The sequence below is a fragment of the Pongo pygmaeus genome, chromosome 5, assembly GCF_028885625.2.
Source record: "Pongo pygmaeus isolate AG05252 chromosome 5, NHGRI_mPonPyg2-v2.0_pri, whole genome shotgun sequence".
Classification (NCBI taxonomy): Eukaryota; Metazoa; Chordata; class Mammalia; order Primates; family Hominidae; genus Pongo; species Pongo pygmaeus.
This window is the reverse complement of record NC_072378.2, coordinates 170,167,688-170,187,692: the sequence shown is the minus strand read 5'-3', so window position 1 is coordinate 170,187,692 and position 20,005 is coordinate 170,167,688. Positions and strand designations below refer to the sequence as shown.

General features: G+C 43.7%; 1 protein-coding gene across 17 annotated transcripts in view; it reads left to right on the top strand.

Moving 5' to 3' along the window:
* Positions 1 to 10,230, top strand: part of WDR27 (WD repeat domain 27) — a 253,105-nt gene extending 242,875 nt beyond the window's left edge. For 13 of the 17 annotated variants that reach the window (XM_063666894.1, XM_063666881.1, XM_063666893.1 and 10 more), the window contains one exon: positions 2,568 to 2,997. In XM_063666894.1, coding sequence (XP_063522964.1) covers positions 2,568 to 2,618 — 51 coding nt within the window. In that variant the 3' untranslated portion in view covers positions 2,619 to 2,997. Of the gene's footprint in view, positions 1 to 2,567; positions 2,998 to 6,862; positions 8,124 to 9,345 lie in introns of those variants that run through there. The other 4 variants (XM_063666899.1, XM_054493517.2, XR_010126827.1 and 1 more) reach the window with 3 other exon arrangements.
* Positions 10,231 to 20,005: the final 9,775 nt, after the last annotated feature.

Below are 20,005 nucleotides of genomic sequence, written 5' to 3'. Positions count from 1 at the left end.
TTCTCCAAAACATAAAGTAGTGATTCTTTTAAATGCATTAGTGTCTTCAATTATTTAGAAAATAAAATGTGGGGTTACAAACCAAAGTTATGATAATACTAGCTTTTAGACTAATAGTTTTTTTAATGTTTTAGTCTCTTAAATCATGTGGAAAACAAAAAGTGGAGTTATACAGTGTTGCTATAATAATACTAGCTTTTATAACTGCCCATGTACTTACCTTTATTAAGGTCTTCATTTTTTCATACACCTTCAAATTCCTGTCTAGGGTCCTTTTATTTCACCTTGTGGGGCTCCCGTACACATTTTTGGCAGGGCAGGTCTAGTGGTAACAAACTTCCTCGGCTTCATTTATCTGGGAATGTCTTAATTTTTCCCTTACTTTTGAAGGGCAACTTTGCTGGTATAGGATTCTTGGTTGAGAGTTTTTTGGGGTTTTTTTTATTTGAGTTTTATTTTAGCCCAGGGAAAAAGACCATTGCCTTGTGGTCTGCAATCTCAGAGAATCCTTTGTGTGTGATAAGACTTTTCTCTTGTTCCTTCCAGAATTCTCTCTTTGCCTTTGGCCTTTGAAAGTTTGATGATGATGTGTTTCAGCGTGGGACTTTTTGAGTTCCTGTTAGTTGGAATTTATTGAACTTCTTGGATATACATTTATAGCCATTTTATAAAATCAAATTTGGGAGTTTTCAACTGTTATTTCTTCTCCTGCAATGCATAAGTTGGTCCCCTTGATGGTGTCCCACATGCCCTTTAGGCTCTGTTCACTTTTTTCAGTGCTTTTTTTCTTTCTATGCCTCTGATGTGATAGTTTCTATTTTTTCTTCACCTGCTCAAACCTGCCTTTGAATTCCTCTAGTAAATACTTTATTTCAATTATTTTATATTTTTAGCTTCAAAATTTTTTTGTTTCATTTTAGGTTCTCTATCTTTTTATTGATATTTCCATTTTGTTCATACATAATTTCCCTCACTTTATATGCATCTCTCTTAATTGTTTAAGTAATTGAAAACAATTGTTTTAAAGTCATTGGGCTGTGGATGTGCCATCAGATTGCTTTCAGAGGCAATTTCTATTAATTTGTTTATCTTTTTCCTGTGAATAGGCCATACTTTCCTATTTCTTTGAATGCCTTGTGATCTTTTATTGAAAACTTGACAATTCAATCTAGTATTGTGGTAATTCTGAAGTAAAGTTCTCCCCCTTCTCCTGGGTTTGATTTTTTTGTCATTGTTTTGTTTATTTTTGTTTATTTTGATTGTTGTAGCTTGACTCTGTGCCAAGGACCAGCCTCAGATGTAAACTTCAAATCTTCTTAGTTCTTTTTTTGAGCCTTTCCTGTGGTATGCACAGTCACTTTCTTTTCTTTTCTTTTCCTTTGTGTCTTTTTTTTTTTTTTGAGACAGGGTCTCGCTCCGTCACCCAGGCTGGAGTGCAGTGGCATGATCTTGGCTCACTGCAACCTCCCCCTCCTGGGTTCAAGTAAGTCTCATGCCTCAGCCTCCTGAGCAGCTGGGATTACAGGTACCTGCCACAAGACACAGCTCATTTTTGTGTTTTTAGTAGAGATAGGGTTTCACCACATTGGTCAGGCTGGTCTTGAACTCCTGACTCAAGTGATCCACCCACCCTGGCCTCCACAGTCACTTTCTAATTTTTCCCAAGTACATAGTTGTTTTTGAATGTCTGGCTCCTATACATTTTTTACTGTCTGGCTCCTATAAGGGGAAGAGAGAAAATTGAAGGAGGGTCAAGGGTACTGACTCCTTCAATGCCCTGGAAGTTGCTTCTCCTGGAGGAAAGGGGCTTGTAGCCATGCGGGAACGGTAACAATGGCTGCCTGCCTATTTGCACCCTCTGTAAGAAGAAGCATCCATCGCTGATCAGAGAACAGGTCCCTGATATTTGGAGGATGGGTGCTTTCTGCCCATCCTGGGTTCTGCAGGCCCTGTGCAGATCACTTTTGAAAGGTGTGCATGGGGGTGGGGTCAGGGAGGGGGAGCTGCTAATGTGCCAGAATTTGAAGTTGACAAAAATTAACCACAGTTTATAGTTCAAGTCTTCCTCTGGAAGTTGCAAGCCTTCAACAGACCCATAAATTCAAAGTACTGGAAGTACATACATCAGAGTTTGCCAGTACGGTTGCTATCTGGGTGGGGTGGATTCCTGGCACCACCACCACCACCACCTCCTCCTCCTCCTCCTCCACCTCCTCCTCCTCCTCCTCCATCAGGAGTGCTCTCCTGCAGCCTGCTCCTCAGCTCTGCCTGGAAGGAGGTGTGTAGGCGCTAACCAGGATGTTCCATGCCCTTTTGTGCACCATAGAAGGATTGGCTCTGACAGGGCACCTAAAATTATTAAAACAGCGGTGAAAGGTAGTTTGAATTAATTAACCATCAGCATAATATCTGTTGTATGTATAGATTCTACTATGTTAATGTATTTTACTCGATGTTCCAGAACATTACAAATAAGGAAAATAACCCACTTTGGGCTTATTTTCTTATAGAGTTATCAATTAATAAAAGGCGATTGGAATTACATGGTATTTTATTTTCAATTACAGCTTGCCACAGCTACCTTGGATGGTAAACTCCAGCTCTTTCTAGCTGAGTAACCACTGACCTGTGAGCTGGGTCCAGGAATGCTGTGAGGAACAACTTAAAAGTAAGAAGTAGTGGTTCATCCATCAGGGGGTCAGAAGCAGCAACTGTTTTTCATACTTTGAGACTTGCTTCAGATTTCCCCCTTATGCAAGCTCCTCCCCCCGTGTGTGCCGTGTCACGGTTTTATGTCTTTCTGCTCCTCAAAAGGGATCCCCCTCATTGGGAAAATGGAAATGGCATCTAGTACTTCTGCATAGAATTTGGTAAAGTTGAAACAGAATATCTTTCAATAAAACATAATATAGTATTTGTTTTATAATTAGAGTTGGAAGAAAAAAGAGAGAGAGAATTTCTTTTGGGCAGTGAAAATAAAGCAGTTAACAGTCCTAACTGGCTCTGGTCTTCTGATTAGTCGGCCCATGGCTCTGCATGGTGAGCGTGGGTTCTGTGTGGTGAGCGTGGCCTCTGCCCGTGGCTCTGCATGGTGAGTGTGGCCTCTTCCCGTGGGTTCTGCATGGTGAGCATGGCCTCCTCCCTGGGTTCTGCATGGTTAGTGTGGCCTCTGCTCGTGGGTTCTGCATGGTAAGGCCTCTGCCCATGGGTTCCACGTGGTGAGCGTGGTCTCTGACTGTGGGTTCTGCTTGGTGAGTGTGGCCTCTGCCTGTGGGTTCTGCGTGGTAAGCGTGGCCTCGGACCATGAGTTCTGTGTGGTAAGCATGAACTCTGCCTGTGGGTTCTGTGTCGTGAGCATGGGCTCTGTCCGTGGATTCTGTGTGGTGAGTATGGGCGCTGCCCATGGGTTCTGTGTGGTGACCGTGGCCTCTGCCCATGGGTTCTGTGTGGTGACCGTGGCCTCTACCCATGGGTTCTGCATAGTGAGCATGGCCTCTGTCCCAGGACCTTTGTCTCTGTGCACAGCATGGCTTCTGGGCCCTCCTCCCACAGTTGATGATTGAACAACTGAGGCAGGGCTCCACAGGCTGCCTGGACACGTTCATCAGAGATAAATAGCTGTCCTGGGAATTGACTCTGTATGTATCGGACTCCTAAGATCCCAGGACCCCACGGTTATAAGATCCTAGAAGAGTGAGGATGCTTCTAAGGCAATTCAAGATTCCAGATAACCTCAGCAGCCTGTGATGCCCCATGTGAGGACTTCTGGGACCAGCTGGAATGTCCTGATCTAGAGTGGTCTCTTTTATCCGTGAAACCAGGGAGCTGGGGGCTTTCATCCCACCCAGAACTTCACCAGCCACCACTTGTATCTATTTTCACAAGAGACGCAGTGTGCTGTGACCTCACCTTCTAAGAAATGTCACAGGGTTGACTTCCTAGGATCCTTACTAGAACTTTCACACATTGACCATAAATGTGCATGCATTTTTCTCGTAATATTTTTGAGAAGCAAAAGTTTAGAATAACTCATTTTTATTTTTCCAAAACTTAGAGTTACCTAAACATTTTAAAATATATTGTTTCCCCTTTGTCAAAATGAAATTTATTTAAAACTAGTTAAAAATAGATAAATAAAGCAGATGTAGGGCAAGAAATCCCAGAGTCTTATTTAATATTCTTAATTTCAGTAAATCATTTAAAAATTTGACATATATTGTTTCTGACACATATTGCTATGGTTTTTATGTAAATTTTTCCAATGTCAAATGTGACTTTAAGAAAAAGAAATATAAAATTATTTAATCTAAATAATAATTGCTGAATAAATGTCAAAGAAGAAAACTCTAATATGTAAAATACCAAATCTATTAGAGACCTCTATCAGGGGAAGACTTAGGGCAAAACAAACTTGGCAAAGCCACTGCTAGGAAGAGAGCTGTGTCAGGTTGCAGCATAAGAATAGCAGTATAAGTCCTCTGCCCATGAAGACTTTCTAGGAAGACAGCAGCCAGGAAAGCAGAGAACAAAGCCAGGGGGCATGGACGGCAAGGCTCTGGTGTGGCGTCTGGCCTGGTCAAGGACTTGGCCGCTGTAGACTCAACAGGCTTCCCCTGCCTGGTTCCGATCAGCAGTGCTCTCCACACCATTCAGAGGAGGAGTAGGTGGTGCTGAGTGGATGCCTTAGAGATCTGCCTTTCTAATGGTGAGATGTATCATGTTTATTTTTTATCTGTACTATTCTATCCGTAATGAAATGTTCTAAAGTAGTGAACAATGTGTTGTAACATAAAACTGGTTGGTTGCTCTGCCTTCATCAAAAGGTAGTAATAAAAATAACATATTTATGTAGAGCTTTTTAGTTTTCACTTGATTCCAATTCATCATCTCATTTTTCTAATAGACCTGTGTATTTGATAGGCATTGTTATTCTTAGCCTCACTTTCCAAATACTTGTCAAGAGCTGTGCCACAGAGAGAAGCCATGACATTCTGTCTTGGAAAATCCATTTAAAGGCATACTTTTCCCATGCAAAGTCTGTCAACTTGATCAGGCTGAGAGGCCCTGGCCTTTTCCAAGGTCTGTGTGGCGAGGACTGAGCCAGGCTTTCCAGCTGCATCTCACTCAGGACAGTTCAGCCAGGGTGTCCGGGAGGGCTCAGCTGCAGGCCAGGGCGTTCAGGTCTCAAGGAAAGTCCAGGTTCAGACACTAGGCTGGGTCACCTGGTACCAGAGCCCGCAGTCTTCGGTCACCCATGCCCCAGGACAGCTTTCTTGGTCTGTGGTGGTCCTGCTTCACCAACCGAGTGGACGCAGGCTGGTGAGGAGCCCATGGCTAGGCACACACCTGTGGACAGGCGCTGTCCACCTGCAGCCCTCGCAGCCCAGCCAGGGATGTGCAGGGGAGAAAGGATGAGCCCCGGCTCTGTCTAGCCTGCTGTCTCCGTAATTACAGGCTGTGAAGATTCCTTCTGGTGCTTGCGTGATAAGATGATTCATATCATGTGGCACATGTCATGGGGCTTGCACAACTTTGGCAAGTCCATGTTCTTTAGACAACAAAGCAAGAATGTGATCATGGTCCCAAGTCTGGCCACCGAGGGGGTGGTCTGAACATGCTGGAATAAACAATTTCTGTTCGTTTTTGACATTCTGTTTAAGGCATTCTTTGCAGATGTGGGAGCTCATTCTTTTTCCTTAGCTTAAAGAAAACTGTGTGTATTTCAGACTTATTGAAGGAGGATGCCTGGGTGTTTTCAGAGTAAAGGTGCTGTTATCACTGTTTAGCAAATGATTGGCTGCTTAATGGAGAAAAAGATAACCTGTGTGAGTCATGTACCCACCTGCAGGTCAAGCAGCCTGGAGGAACCAGGTAGCAGTACCAACTCACCGTTTGACAGGACCACCAAGAAATCTTTCTCAGATACCTAGCAGATATCTCCGTGGTGATAAGACTAGACTGAGCCATACCCAATGACCAACATGCATATGGTTTTGAATGGCAATTTTATATGGCTCACAGAAATATGTTTTTCCAAAAAGGGAGCAGAATATAAAATTCTGCCTGCTGTCTTTTATTTTTTTCTTTCATTTCTTTTCTCCTTTCTGACAAAAATTTATTTAGTGCTAACTTTGATTCAGGTCGTCATTGGGAATAATGTAATCAATTTCTTTTTTTCTCTATGTTCCCAACTTAATTTTATTTTTACTGTTATTGTAGCATTAACATACTCTCAGAACACACTGCAGCTGCCAACCCAAGAGATGGTTCATGAAAGTATCGTGCACCATGGAGAGCTAATCCAAATTTTATTTTTTTGTCTGAGATAGTTCTCCAGTGGACAGCTGACAGTTAATGTTGGTTATCTGCTTTGTGTTTAGGTTATAAGTCCCTTGGGGTGTGAAATTACCTTAAGCTATGAAATTATCTTACATTTAATGAGCCCAAATTCTTATTAATCTGTATCATATTCAGTAATGTATTTGGACTTTTCAACAGAGAATTTAAGAAATGATACAATTTAATGCCTATTTTTGTCACATATCAGGCCAAAGATTCCAGATGGTTAACATTTTAATTGAAATGAAGTTAACATGGAAGATAAATGAAACAAGCTTGACTGGGCAGTAGAAATTAGGTTCTCTGCAATTTTGAAGGTGAAGAGAAAATTGAACTGTCACTAACATGAGGACTTCAAAAGGAATAGTGGGACAACCCAGGAGAGAAAGTGTGGGACTCCCAGAGATGGAGGCTGAGGCAATGTGTCCCAGCATGTGAGCGGCAGGCTTGGATGTGGATTCCCTCCATGTAGCAACAGCACAAACCAGCCCTAGACTTACATTTTTTTTTTTTTTTCCAACAGATGACCTGGACATTCTGAAGTTGCATTAATAGCAAGTTTATATTCCTAATATAAGTACATCTCCTCCGAGTCTTGGAAAATGGGATCAACTTAACTGTCTCCACATGTATGCTCTGGGGAGCCCGGGACTCACTGAACCCCAGTTACAAAACCTACAGCAAATTTTTGTCCAGATCACTATCCATCCAGCTTGCCGTGTTCTGGAGGAAGATGTTTTGTTTTATAGTTTGTGCTATAGTCATGAGAACAAGCAGCTTGTGTTCTATTTCTTCTTACTTTTTGAAGCAAGTGTGCTGGGTACTGTTCATGCTGATCAGCCCTAGGCCTTGGGGGCCGTGCCCTTGCAGCGACTCTGAAGCCACCGCCCAGCCTTGTGCCTGGGAGACCAGGGAGGCTGGGGAGGGAGGCCGAGGAAGCTGACTGCACGGCAGCTGAGGTCACAGCTGCTTGTGGAGAGAAGCTTCAAGTTGACATCACTGTGAGCTAAAACTGTGGCTACCCTCTGGATAACAAAGCAAGCTATTGGCAGGAAGAAAGGGAAAATTACGAAAATTAAACAAGGCAAGCATTAATGCCATATTGCCTTTTCTCTGAAATGCAAGATTTGGCAAAGCCAATTTCCACATTTGGCCGTGGCCTCTCAGGCTTCTGTGCCATCCCCGTGGAACGTGGCGCTGATCCTGGGTCTCCCCTCTCCAGCCCTGGCTTTGTCCACTTTGCCCCTCCTGGGCTCCGCCTTGCCCTTCTCCTGCGGCTGCCATGCCCGTCCTGAACTCAGCTCCTCTCTGACCCCCACGCACAGCTCCTCTCTGACCCCACGCACGGCTCCTCTCTGACCCCACGCACGGCTCCTCTCTGACCCCATGCACGGCTCCTTTTTGACCCACATCCGCGGCGGCGTCCAGCCTCGGCTGCTCTCACTGCAGCCGTTTCTTCACAGGGTGAACTTCGCAGAAACACTCAAAGCCGTCTGTTATGTACAAAGGACCGCGTGTCTGTAATCTATAGCCATTTACCAGTTACCAAGAAAACATGGATGTTTCCACTAAAAATCACAAACGTTTCTTTCAAGCGAGGAGCGCCCTGCGCCAGAGGCTGTGGGAGGAGTGAGGAGTCTGGGTTCGTTCCAGCCGCAGTGAGTAAGGCGTGGGTGACTGAGCATTGCAGAGGCATGAGGAAACGAAAACAAAACCTGCCGAAGTGGGGCCTTACTGACTTATCTTCCACTGTGAAATAAATAAAATAATGTTTTTCTTTCAAAGATGTGGAACAAATCCATGCAGTTTGCTGTGGTTGTTTTAAAACAAACTAGAATTTTAAAAACATTTTGGAATAGCTAAGTTAACCATCTTGTCTCCATAAATGGAGAAAAATATTTTGCTCTTCAAAAGACAGCATTAGGAAACAATAAGTAGACCACGGAATGGGGGAAAATATTTACAATATTATATCAGCCAAAAGACGTGTGTTAAGATAATATAAAAAAAACCACAGTTTATAATAAAAAGCAATAAAAAAATGAGCAAAATATTTGACTAGGCACTTTAAGAAAGAAGACACATATATGACAATATGAAAGAAAAAATTTCTCAGTATTATTCATCATGAGGAAAATGCAAATTAAAACCAAAACGAGATGTCTCTACACATTCACTAGAATAATATCAATAACTTCAACATATTGACAATACCAAACGTTGACAAGGATGTGGTTCGGTGGAAACTTTTAAATTCTGCTGACAGAGTGTAAAATGGTATAGTTTGGAAATATGTTTGGGAGTTTCTGAAAAAGTTAAACATACATCTACTCATATGTCTAAGCAATTCAACTTCTAGGTACTTATCTATGAGAAATGAATATACATGTCCACAAACACCTTTGTAAACCAAAAAGTATCTGAGACAAGTCTCAATAAATTTAGAAAGTTATTTTGCCAATGTTGAGGACGTGCTGTGACACAGCCTCAGGAGGTCCTAATGATGGTGGTCGGGGAACAGCTTGGTTTTATATATTTTAGGGAGACATGAGACATCAATCATTATATGTATGATGTACATTGGTTCTATCTGGAAAGACAGGACAAGTCAAACACAGAGGGGGCTTCCAGGTTGTAGGTAGGATAAGAGACAAATGGCTGCATTCTTTTAAGTTTCTGATTAGCCTTTCACTCAATGCACAATTTACTGGAATAGTTACATATGCCTTAGTCTGGCTGGGTGAAACAACAGGGCGGAGGAAGCATTCCAATCTGTGTTTGTCTTATGTGAGCAGAGGGATGACTGAGTTCTGTCTGTCCTTGTTCCACAAGGAAGTTCCTTGTGAGCAAATTGTGAGGGAGGAACAGCATTTTTATCTTTGTAGCTATCTTATTTAGGAATAGAATGGGAGGCAGCTCCCAGCTTGACTTTTCCCATTGTTTAGTGATTGATTTATTTTCCTTTCATACCTAATATGAGACTGTTCATAGAAGCTTCATTCACAGCAGGCAGAAGTACTCATCTGGTGTCTACCCAATGTGGATAGATGGTGGTGTTCCATGCAGTCGATTTTCCTCAGCAACACCAAGGAGCAAACCGCTGATCCTAGCAGAGACACGCTGGATCTCAGGACCGCTACGCTGAGTGGAAGACACCAGATGGAAAAGGGTGCATGCTCTGTGACCCAGACTCTGTGAAGTCTCTAGACTCACTCAAACCACCTCTGACTAGAGAAGCCAGACCCAATGTACTCTGGGGCTTGCCTGGATGGGGCAGAGATGTTCTGTGGGGTGATGGGTGAGCTCTGTCATCCCAGGGGGCTCCCTGAGCCCATGCCACTGTATGTGAATGATATCTCAATACATTTCCCTTAAACGGGAGAGGCACAGCCTGTCTGCACATTTCCAGCAATGGTGGTGGGGTGAGGGCTGTGACAGGTAGCTCAACTGTAGAACTGTGGCCTCACTCCTGTGCAATTCCGTTCATTTACTCATTCAACAATATCTTTTGAGCAGCCACTGAGTTCCAGGCTCAGTCTGGCACTTGGGAAGCAGCAGTGAACAAAGCAATGAAACCCGGAGCTGGCATTCCCACAAGTCTAGAGGCGGCTTCCTCCAGGGCTCCCTGCTGCCTGGGGCTGCAGCCTCCTCTCTCCAGGAGATCTGGCAGCACCAAAGCTCCCCGCTGGCAGCTGTCGGACTCCTTCATGCAGAGCAGAGCGGTGCCCATGACGCTGTTCCTCCCCAGTCTTCATAATGATGTTGTAGTTTCCTTAAAGTCCTAGACTCAAAAGCGGGAAAGGGTCAGAGGCCATAGCTCTAATTTCATTGGTATAATTGCAAAAGAATAGATTTTGGTGAGTGTGACTTCTGGAAGAAAGGTAATAAATTAAAATATACAAAGAAAAATTTAAAATATTGAGTAATTATTCACCCCAAATAGTCAAGCACCATATTAAGCTTCTTAAATTACGGTGCTGGCTTCTTTCTCGCTCTGTTGCTCAAATATTGTGGTAGTTTAGTGTGCATGGGCTCTCCCTTCTGTATTTCTCATCAGAAGGCCTAGTTAGTTTCCACAATGGTTATGGACATACGCTTTGGTGTGACTGTGTTCCCTGCATTCGGAAATGCATTCCTAGGTTGGGATGCTCACCTTCCACCACATGCTCCCCGGGACCTTGCTCCTCCTGCCAGATTTGAAAACTGGCCTGCATCCCTCTCCTATCCTTCTTTCTCATAGCTTCTGCCTTTGACACTAAGGGGGTGACCAAATGACCTCCAGGCAAGAGATGGTGGGGCTGGGGCAGGCAGGGGAAAGGACTACAGTCCCGCTGTCCACACGGCTGCTCAGGCCCCAGGATGAGCCTGCAGAGTCAGCATGCTAAGGCCCTCTGCTTGCCTAGGGCCGACGTGTTCCCCTTCCCATGTTGGAGGCATGTGATCCTGTCTGCTGCACTGTGTGAAAGAAAACACCACTCGTTGCACAATTTTCCTTTGTCTCCTTAGATTCAAACTTTGTGAGATTTCTCGGGAATTCCCCTAGAGTTTGTACAAAATCTTTGCATATATCATCCTTTACCTTAGGCGAAAACATTTGAAATCAGCTATTTCAAGGACTGGGAATAGAGGAGAGAGGTGAATGAGTGGCTCTTACTCATTGGAAAGTTAATGCCATTCAGAATGTAGTAATCCATGTAGAGGGCATAAATCTGAATATGTGCTCTGTAGGCTACATTCTATATGGCAGAGTTTTCATCCCAGACATCCATTGCTCATATTGCCAAAAAACCACGACTGGAGAGAAACTGTCAGCCTTTGAAACAATACACGTCGTAGGCAAGTTTTTTGACTAAACATAGAAAATATGACCTATGTTTTAGTTCTTATATGCCAGCTAGTGATAATTTTTCTTGTGGGCTGTGATATGATAAGGAAACAGAAAGGGTGGAAGAGATTTTGGAGGGGGAGTTAGAGCCTGCATGCACTCTTGCCGTGATAATGTTGGTGGCTTTGCACAAGGGTGGGCCGGGCTTTGCTCTGGACGTGGGTTAGAGCCCTGCAGGTGTCTCCTCACTGCGGGACAAGTGCCCACCTGGATCGGTTCTGCTTATGGCAGAGGACAAAAGTGCAGGATGCCAGCAAACTGCAAGCCCATCTGTAGGCTCTCCCAGTGCTGCTGTAGTCCAGAGTAGGCCACACGGCCACATGCAGGTCGGTGAATGGGGTGAAGGGGAATGTTCACCTCTTCTCACCAGGGGCACAGCCAAGTCACTCGGCAAAGGGCTCAGGACACAGGTGCAAGGAAGCATATATTAGGAGCAGCAGTGCAGCCACCACCGGCTTTCGACAGCTATTTCAGGCTTCTGTGTATTGTGGCACTCAGCTGAGTACAGATGTGTGCCTTGCACATCATACTCCTTCTCTTTATGCACCTCAACTGTATCTGCACAGTAGTAAAAAATATATGTATATATACACACACACACACACACACAGAGACAGAAAAAGGGAGAGAGAGAGAGAGAGAAAATCAACAACAGCAAAAACAGCAGAGCAACCATAGTCCCTGTCCCAAATGGTGGTAATAAGAAAAAAGGAAAAAAATGGCCTAAACACTACTATGAATGATAAAAGAAATGATCCCACCAATTGCCCGATAGAAAACACATGTAAAATATGGCCAGGCGCAGTGGCTCACGCCTGTAATCCCAGCACTTTGGGAGGCTGAGGCAGGCAGATCACCTGAGGTCAGGAGTTTTGAGAAAATACATGTAAAATATTAGTATATTATAAAATCTTATGCACTTCATTATTAATAGTATAACAAAATAGCATTCTTGCATTGAGAGATGTTTGACCTAGGGGAATATTCAAGAGTAGATTTAGTATAAATTCTAAAGTACTAATAGAGTTTTAGTTAGGAACCCCTTACTGTTGTATCATTTTTGGGTGAGGGAAGTAAGTATAAAATCCAACTCATTGACTTCCCAACTCTGACCCAGAAATTGATTTAAAAAGTTTTTATTGCAGATGAATTATTCTGTATATAGACATTAGTAATTGTTAATAGCTCCAGTTAAAATCCCTGAAGAGACATTCTTGGAAGAACATAATTTGTCCTGAAGGAAGTACCAAAACAAACAACTCAAGTGAATATCCAAAGTAGTACTTGAACACTTGAGACAAATGAGATTGATGGAAACCCCACCCGTGTCGGTCCACCCGCTCTGTGGATAAAGTCAGAGGAGGTGTGATGGCCTCCACTTGAGTTTGTTCTGAAAATCCCTAGACTCCAATATTGCACAGTAGTAATCACAGAGTCTCCTTATGTAAAAACAAAACAACACAAGAATTACTTGTAAATTGGACTTCCATGCTCAACGATGGGTTGTTGAAATCCAAGTCGTTATTGCTCTGTCCAGTTTTAGATTCAAGAGAAGAAATGGAATCTGAAGACCACCCAGAGATTTCCCACTAAAATGCCTGATGACTCCAGGAAGTTTTATCAAACATTTTAAAAAAATGAAGAAAAAATTTTTATAAAAGATTTGTTGAGGATAGTATTTTCTTCAAAAACTGGCTTTCTTCCCTGACATATTTAAATTGCGTATAATTGAAATATACTAACAAAAAAACACAGCTCATAAGTGTGAAGCAAAAATTCAACTTTGGAAAAATGTTGCTAAATTTGGTTTTCCAGTCATGTGTAGTTAGTGCTATAATATGAATCCTAAAGAAAAAAATTAGTACAGAAATACCTGCATCTTCTTATGGAAAAATTTTATTGTGACTTTGAAATACTTGATTTTTAAAAGTGCCATTAGATTGGAAATCTATTTGCATTATCATAAGAAATTTCAACTACATTTTTCAATGAGAGAAAATAAAAAAAGATTTATAGAATGATCACATGCTTCTCACCCCATTTTAGAAAGACCAACTTTTCCAATTTTTGTGTAACGGCCAGACAGGACATTCAGTCAACCAGGAGAAGTGGCCGCTTGTAAATCACTTAAGTGTGAGAGCAGGACTGTTGTCTCTCAATACAAGAATGCTATTTTGTTATACTATTAATAATGTTGTAACCAAGTGGTTATCACAGTGACTCCTTAAATTCTGAGTCAGGAAATTCTTGTAGCCAATTTATTCATAAAGCTTGGTATAAAAGAGTTATGTTTGTAAGAACAAGCTAAAATTTTCATTTAAAGTTTGAGTAGACCTTTGCTGGAAGTATTGTTCAAACTCAACCTTTTAAGATCTTTCCTCATGCTTTATGTTTTACTTTTCTTTCACGATTACATAATATAAAGAAAAAAGGCATTTTCTCCCTCCTGCCCCCTGCAGATGCTCCCAAATCCTGTGGTTTGCCCCGGTGTGCCACAGACTTTTCTGTTTGTGTGTGTGCCATGGTAAGGAAATGTTGAGAAGTCCTGGACCACACCACAGAAGCCAGACCTCACCTTGTGCCTGGCCCCTGCCCACCTTCCCTGCACCCTGGTCCTGCCCTGGGCTTCCAGAGTCCTTTAACTCAGGACTGGCTTCCCAGAAGTCCCCCTACCCTGTCATGTGAAATCTGTCCCCCCACCTGCCTCTGACCTGGGTGCTCAGGTGCCCATCACATGCCACCCTCAACAGGCTCTCTGAAGACAAGCCTGTGGGTCATGATTTCCCACTCCCCCAGCTCGTGCTGCAGGGCAGCTCAGCACCAGGTCTGCTCCTCTGTGCTGAACTGAAGGGAGCTGAGTGCTCGCCCCCTCCATCTGGGCCGGAGCTGAGATCGTCCTGCCTCACGTACAAGAAGTAACCAGTTCTTTGGTCTTCAGACTCGCTGTTTCACTGGGTAAGTGACATTCGTTCTGGGCCGGAGCTCAGGTCGTCCTGCCTCACATGTAAGAAGTAACCAGTTCTTTGGCCTTCAGACTCCCTGTTTCACTGGGTAAGTGACAGAGCCCTTTCATTAAGTGCCACACCTCATTGTGGAGCCCATGTGAACACAAATCACGGGCTGGGGCAGCCAGCTCTGTTGCAGTGGGAGGGGGGCCTGCAGGGTCCTGCCTCCCCCCACTCCACCCAGCCCAGCCTGCAAAGACTCAGTCAGGGCTCAGGGGTCCAGGCATCACCGGCTATTGCCGGATTCCTTGAGAAGCTCCGGGAGCTGGGAGCACCGCCTCGGTCTGCAGCTGCAGGCAGGGATGTGCTGCCAGACCTCCACTGTGATGGGAGGGACTGCAGAGCGCAGGTGCAGTGCTGGTGGCTGAAGCAGGGCAGGCCCAGAGGAGCTCTCAGGTGCATTTCATAGTTCCCTTCATCCCTGGACTTTCAGAAGGGACTGACGGGAAAGCTCTATGGCAATGACTAATCTTGTTTTTAGATTTTCGTTTGTAATAATAGCTAACGTTCACAGAGTGCTTGCTGGGTGACGGCCACTGTCTACACATTAACTCATTCAGTTCTCCCAACACCACCATAATGTAGGACCTACAATTAATCCTGTTTTACAGCTGGGGAAACAGGGGCAAAGGGTGGCATTTACAGCCTGGTTGCTAGTGGTAGAAGTGGGAATTACACCGGAGAACCTACACCTCCGCGGTCCAGGCTCATGATCATGACCTGCGGTGGAGACCCCAGGAAGTCTCCTCTGTGCATTTATTAGGGATTTTCCAGTAGCACAGAGGACTCCCCGTGGTCTCGGTGAAAGTAGGCAGGGCTCTAAATTTATTCAGGATCAACGCAAAACCAGCAAATTAGAAGACTTAAGAACTAGAACCCAAGCCATCATCTGCACGTGACAATTCTTATGATAGCATCACGCTTTTGCTTTTCCTACAGTGAGTTTGGTATTTTTACTCACCTCAGCTCAGTGGGCTGGGACCATGGCAGGCCAGCCATTGTTATTGTTTGTATTTGAAGGTGATAAGGACTGGACACACGAATCCCATCCTGTGTGCCAGACACTCTTCTAAGCTCTTTACCTGTTTGAACACACTTGATCCTCACCCTGAGCTTACAGGTAAGGGATAGTATTGTCCTCATTCTGCAGAGGAGGACACAAGAGAACATGCCTGATTCCTGCGTGCACAGAGGGCTGTGCAGCCTCTGGCAAAAGGGCAGCCCAGGATTGGGCTACTTAAGAACAGTAACACTGTTTGCCTCAGACCCTGCGAATGACAGAGGCCCCTGCCCAGGGCTGTCTACCCCTGTATATACACTTCCTTCACTTGGATTTACTTGGATTTTGCCTCTAGCAGGATCTGGTTGTTTCTGAAGCTGCAAAATCTAAACCGTTGCAAAACAAAAAACAAAAGACGAAAAAAAAAAACAGTCCACCATCTCTTGAGGACTGGCTTATAAGTCAACCTCTAAAGTGAAGGCACCAATCACTGGCTTGGGTCTCTGGAGCTGTTGCTTTTAAAGGAGGCAGCTGTGGTTGGCCTCAGACGTGTGGCCCCTGCCGGCTCTGGCTAGCCCTGATGGAGCTGGGGCAGCAGGAACTCTCAGAAATGCTTCTTGAGTTGCATCAAAAGATCCCAAAGAGGCCCATCTCAGTTGAGTGCTGCTGAAATCATCCGACACGGGGCCCTATGATGAATGCCCTTGGCAGCAGACACAGGCTAATGAGGGACAAACACGCTGCACAGTCTAGAGCCAAACACATTCTTTTTAGAGGAGACCATCATTTGATGATGCATATATAGGGCAATTATTTGGCTCCTGGGAAGTAGAGGGTGGGCAGGTGATGGAGTGGGTGGCAGACTCACTACCAGGCCAGGAGTGCATAAGTTTCTGAGGGAGTTAGATAAAGGATATGGGCAAATAGGGATCTGTCGGAGCACCTGTGCTTGTGGGGATGGAATCATGGCAATTTGCAAAGCCATCTGGACACGTGACTGGGAGTCTCACGCACTTCAGCCCAGACCCTGGGAATAGAGCCAGCGTTGGCATCCAGCATCTGAGCACGTTGACTGCAACCTGCTCAGCTGAAGGAGGGGCTATGGCAAGGAGCTCATGTCTATGCCGCCATCTTCCTTTTATAAATAATGAAATCGACATCCCTACATGCCTTGCTGGAGGTGGCAATGCCAGGTTGGAAACCCAAGCCTGAATGACTCTTTTTTGGACCTCTTGGGAGGCTTTGTGGACTCAAAGAAGGACAAGGTTCTTAGCATAGATGAAGTCTTCTATTGGAGGCAGCTGCCTCTCTCTGCTATGAGGACCCAAGAGCTGCTAGGAACCACCTTCATGTGCATGTCTTGGTGGCTGAGCGATGACATCAGGCCTGAGCTCCCTTTCTCTGAAGGGTCTGTCCTGAGTTCTGTGGCTCCTCCTCAGCCTATGTGTGTTGTCCGGGTCCCTTGCAGGATTGCTGGCTTAGCTCTAGTATTTCCATTCTTACTGCTATTCACACGATCTCTGGCATGGACTTCCTGTTGGTCAGCAGGGCCAGAGCACCCAGCCTTCCAGACATCTCTAAATCTTTCCATCTTACAGTCATCCAAAAATAAAATGTACACACAGCACCACTAATGTGTACCCCAGGTGCAAATTTCCATACATTACTGTAAAATAGTATTTTAAAATAGATTAGAAAACATGCCTATCAAAGCAAATGGAACCATTCTCTTAAATATTAAGATGAATCATTGCTATCAAAGTTTGTGTTTCAAATGAATAACAGGAGAGTTAAACAATCTTTTAGTTCCAAGTACCCAGCCTGGGAGGTGAGGGTCCTGCCGAGCTTGGGTAACGGCACGTGTTGCTGTCCACGCATCCATTCTGTGGCTGACGTGGCAGGGGAGACCGGAGGACATGGAGGCCAGATCTGGCTTCAATCTGCATGAACCATTTAAACCTCATGAAAATATTTCCTGTGTTCCCAACCTCAACCCACTTTGCTTGCATGTTTTGTGTCATAGGTCTTCACTCAGACATAGGTAATTCTTTCTTTAAATGCTCATCACATTGTCTTTTGGAATCTGGTCTCCTCTCGTTGCCATTGGTAGTCTGTGACTGTTGGCTTTGCAGAGTTGTATCAGTTATTAGAGTTTTTTGGTTGCAAGCCACAGAAAATAACTGTGGCATGCTTAATAGCATTGGGAATGTGTGGGGGTGGTGGTGGCCTGCAGAATCCCCAGGCAGCAGGAGGAGGTGTGGGCTCAGGTACAGGCTCAGTCATCCTGCATCCATCAGGACAGGACAACTCCAAGGCCAGGTGGCCGGATATGCTCTCCACTGAGCTTCCCACCTATTCTCACTCCAGACTCCAAGCTGTGGTCCCACTCGGTTATGTGCCCACTCCTGGGCCAGGGAAAGGCAGGAGACCACAGGGACACAGCCAGAGCCACCACTACCACCTCATGAGAAGACGAATTTTTGAAGGGGAGTCAAGATATTTCTGGAAAAAAGAATGATTGTTTGTGGAGGGTGAAAACATGATACAATATTTTCCTAAAATTAGAAGATCTTAAGGAAATAAGGAGATAAAAATATAAAGTTTTACCTTTTACCTGTAAAACAAAATACAAAACAAACATGAAAAGGGAGGTTCCATATCTCTCATCATTCTAGATACTGGGTGTCTATTTTATAAGAATTCTTTCAGACATAAAACATTAACAGGCATGTGTAAATATGGTTTATTGTTTCCAGTAATCTTGGCAGTTACTTGAGTCTAAATTATTTGCCTCAGGAGAGCATATTGTGAGGGCAATAAAGGGAGCCTTTTGAATTCTATTGGTAAAGATGTGATTAACACCATTAGGAAGGGAGGAAAAGACTTTCAGTTCCAAACACAACACTGAGAAAACAGAGATGAGGATCCATTTAATTCTTGCTGTCTGAATGTTTCTAGCAGACGAACCTGGCCCATGGGGCAGGGCATGGCTGAACTTTTCAATTCTAAGATGACTTTTCTTATAATTGCCAATGGCCATCATGAGTCAGGGGAAATATTTTATTTTTTTGACTGAATATCCCAGTTATGTATATAGAGAAACATAAAAATAGAACCTATGTGATGGTTTTCCCAAAGCCATCTGCTCTTTTTTAAAAATATTTTGCTTCTGAGGTGGCATATGAGTATTGTCAAAGTCAAATAAAAATATATACATGAATCTCTAAATAAAATGTTTTATTTTAGAGAACAGACGTCAGCTTGAGGCATACACACAGACTAGGTGGTCTTCAGTATATCAAAAGAAGAAAGAAGATTAAGGGTCTTATTAGAAAGAAAAATGTTATGTATTGTTGTGAAAGAAAACTCATTGGCACTAGCAAGGTTTTGGGGAGCTGGCAAGCTCAGATTGGTGAGTGACAAGAGTGGGTAACACTAGTCTTGGAGTCACAGGAGTTTGTTTCAGCATCTCTTGCGTAAAAGTGGCCTTAAGGTTGCAGCAAGTGACCTGGCAGCTGGCTGGTGAGATTGTCCCTGGGTAACTGACATGGCAGCTGGTTGATAGTGTCCCTGGGCAAGTGACTTGGCAGCTGGCTGATGAGATTGTCCCTGGGCAAGTGACCTGTGCCTCGGTGCTTCCCACCTGCCACTGGTCTCCTGACTCTAATCTACTTGGGTGGACAAGTTAACTTCAGTTCACATCATTAATTCTCACGTTTCCCCCTTTTGATCAAGACCTTTTTCTGAAAATGTTACTGATCAACTGTCTTGAAATTAGGTTTAATTGTCTTTTGGTGTTTAGTGGACCTGTCTTGGTGGTCTCTGGTCCCCCATCAGGGGGAAGTAAGGTAGTCAACATCAGGGACCCAGACCGCATTTGAGTAACAAAGGTGCCAGAAAGAAAAACAGAATGAAACAACCAAAACCTTTCTTAGGGCCGGTTTGCCTGGAGTTTAGCATCAAATTCTACCTTATTAGTCTCTTAGGTATTGTCAATAATCTCAAAGTATTTGGCTAACATCATCCTGTTGAGATAACTGATTTTACAAAGATTAGACAAAACACAAGAACAGAGCTTAAATATCAAGAGCAAAAAACAAGAAAAAAACCCCAGCAACAATATAATAAATTTAATTTGTACAAAGGTTTTTAACCAAGAGCTCATGCCTAAGGGCAACGAACTCAGCAGATGAAAAGGCCATAGAGGAAGTGGGAAGACTTGTTGTAGCCATGGACTAGCATTTCATGATTAAGATGAATTAAAGCAGAGTGCCAGCTCTGTAGAAAGGACCATTAGTACAATTAGAACAAAAGGTTGTCTTAGGGGTATTGCCAAAATTACCCAACAGATGGACTTAAGAATTGCTTAAGTCAGGTTTTGTTATGTTATTCATATCAGTTATGATTCTAAACTTTTAATTACAAGCTTATTGTAATTATTATTACAATAATAAATAGATTTTCACTTAAATAATCTATTATTTAAGTGAAAAAGATAGGCATTAAGAGGGGCAACGGTCTTATTAGAACATGGAGTCTTGGTTTAGTGCTCTTGGGAAAAGTTGCCTACAGCATGAAGTTGGCAGTTTCACAGTTTGAATGTCTCCCATTATGTCACTGGGTGGTTTGGTGAACTCTGTGTAGCCCACACACTAGGCATGAGGCTTGTCCCCTGAAATTTATTTAAACTAAAACTAAAAACTAAATTTAAACTGTAATTTGTTTATAGGGCATTAGGAAATAACTATTTCTCTTCTTAGTAATTCTACGAGAGAA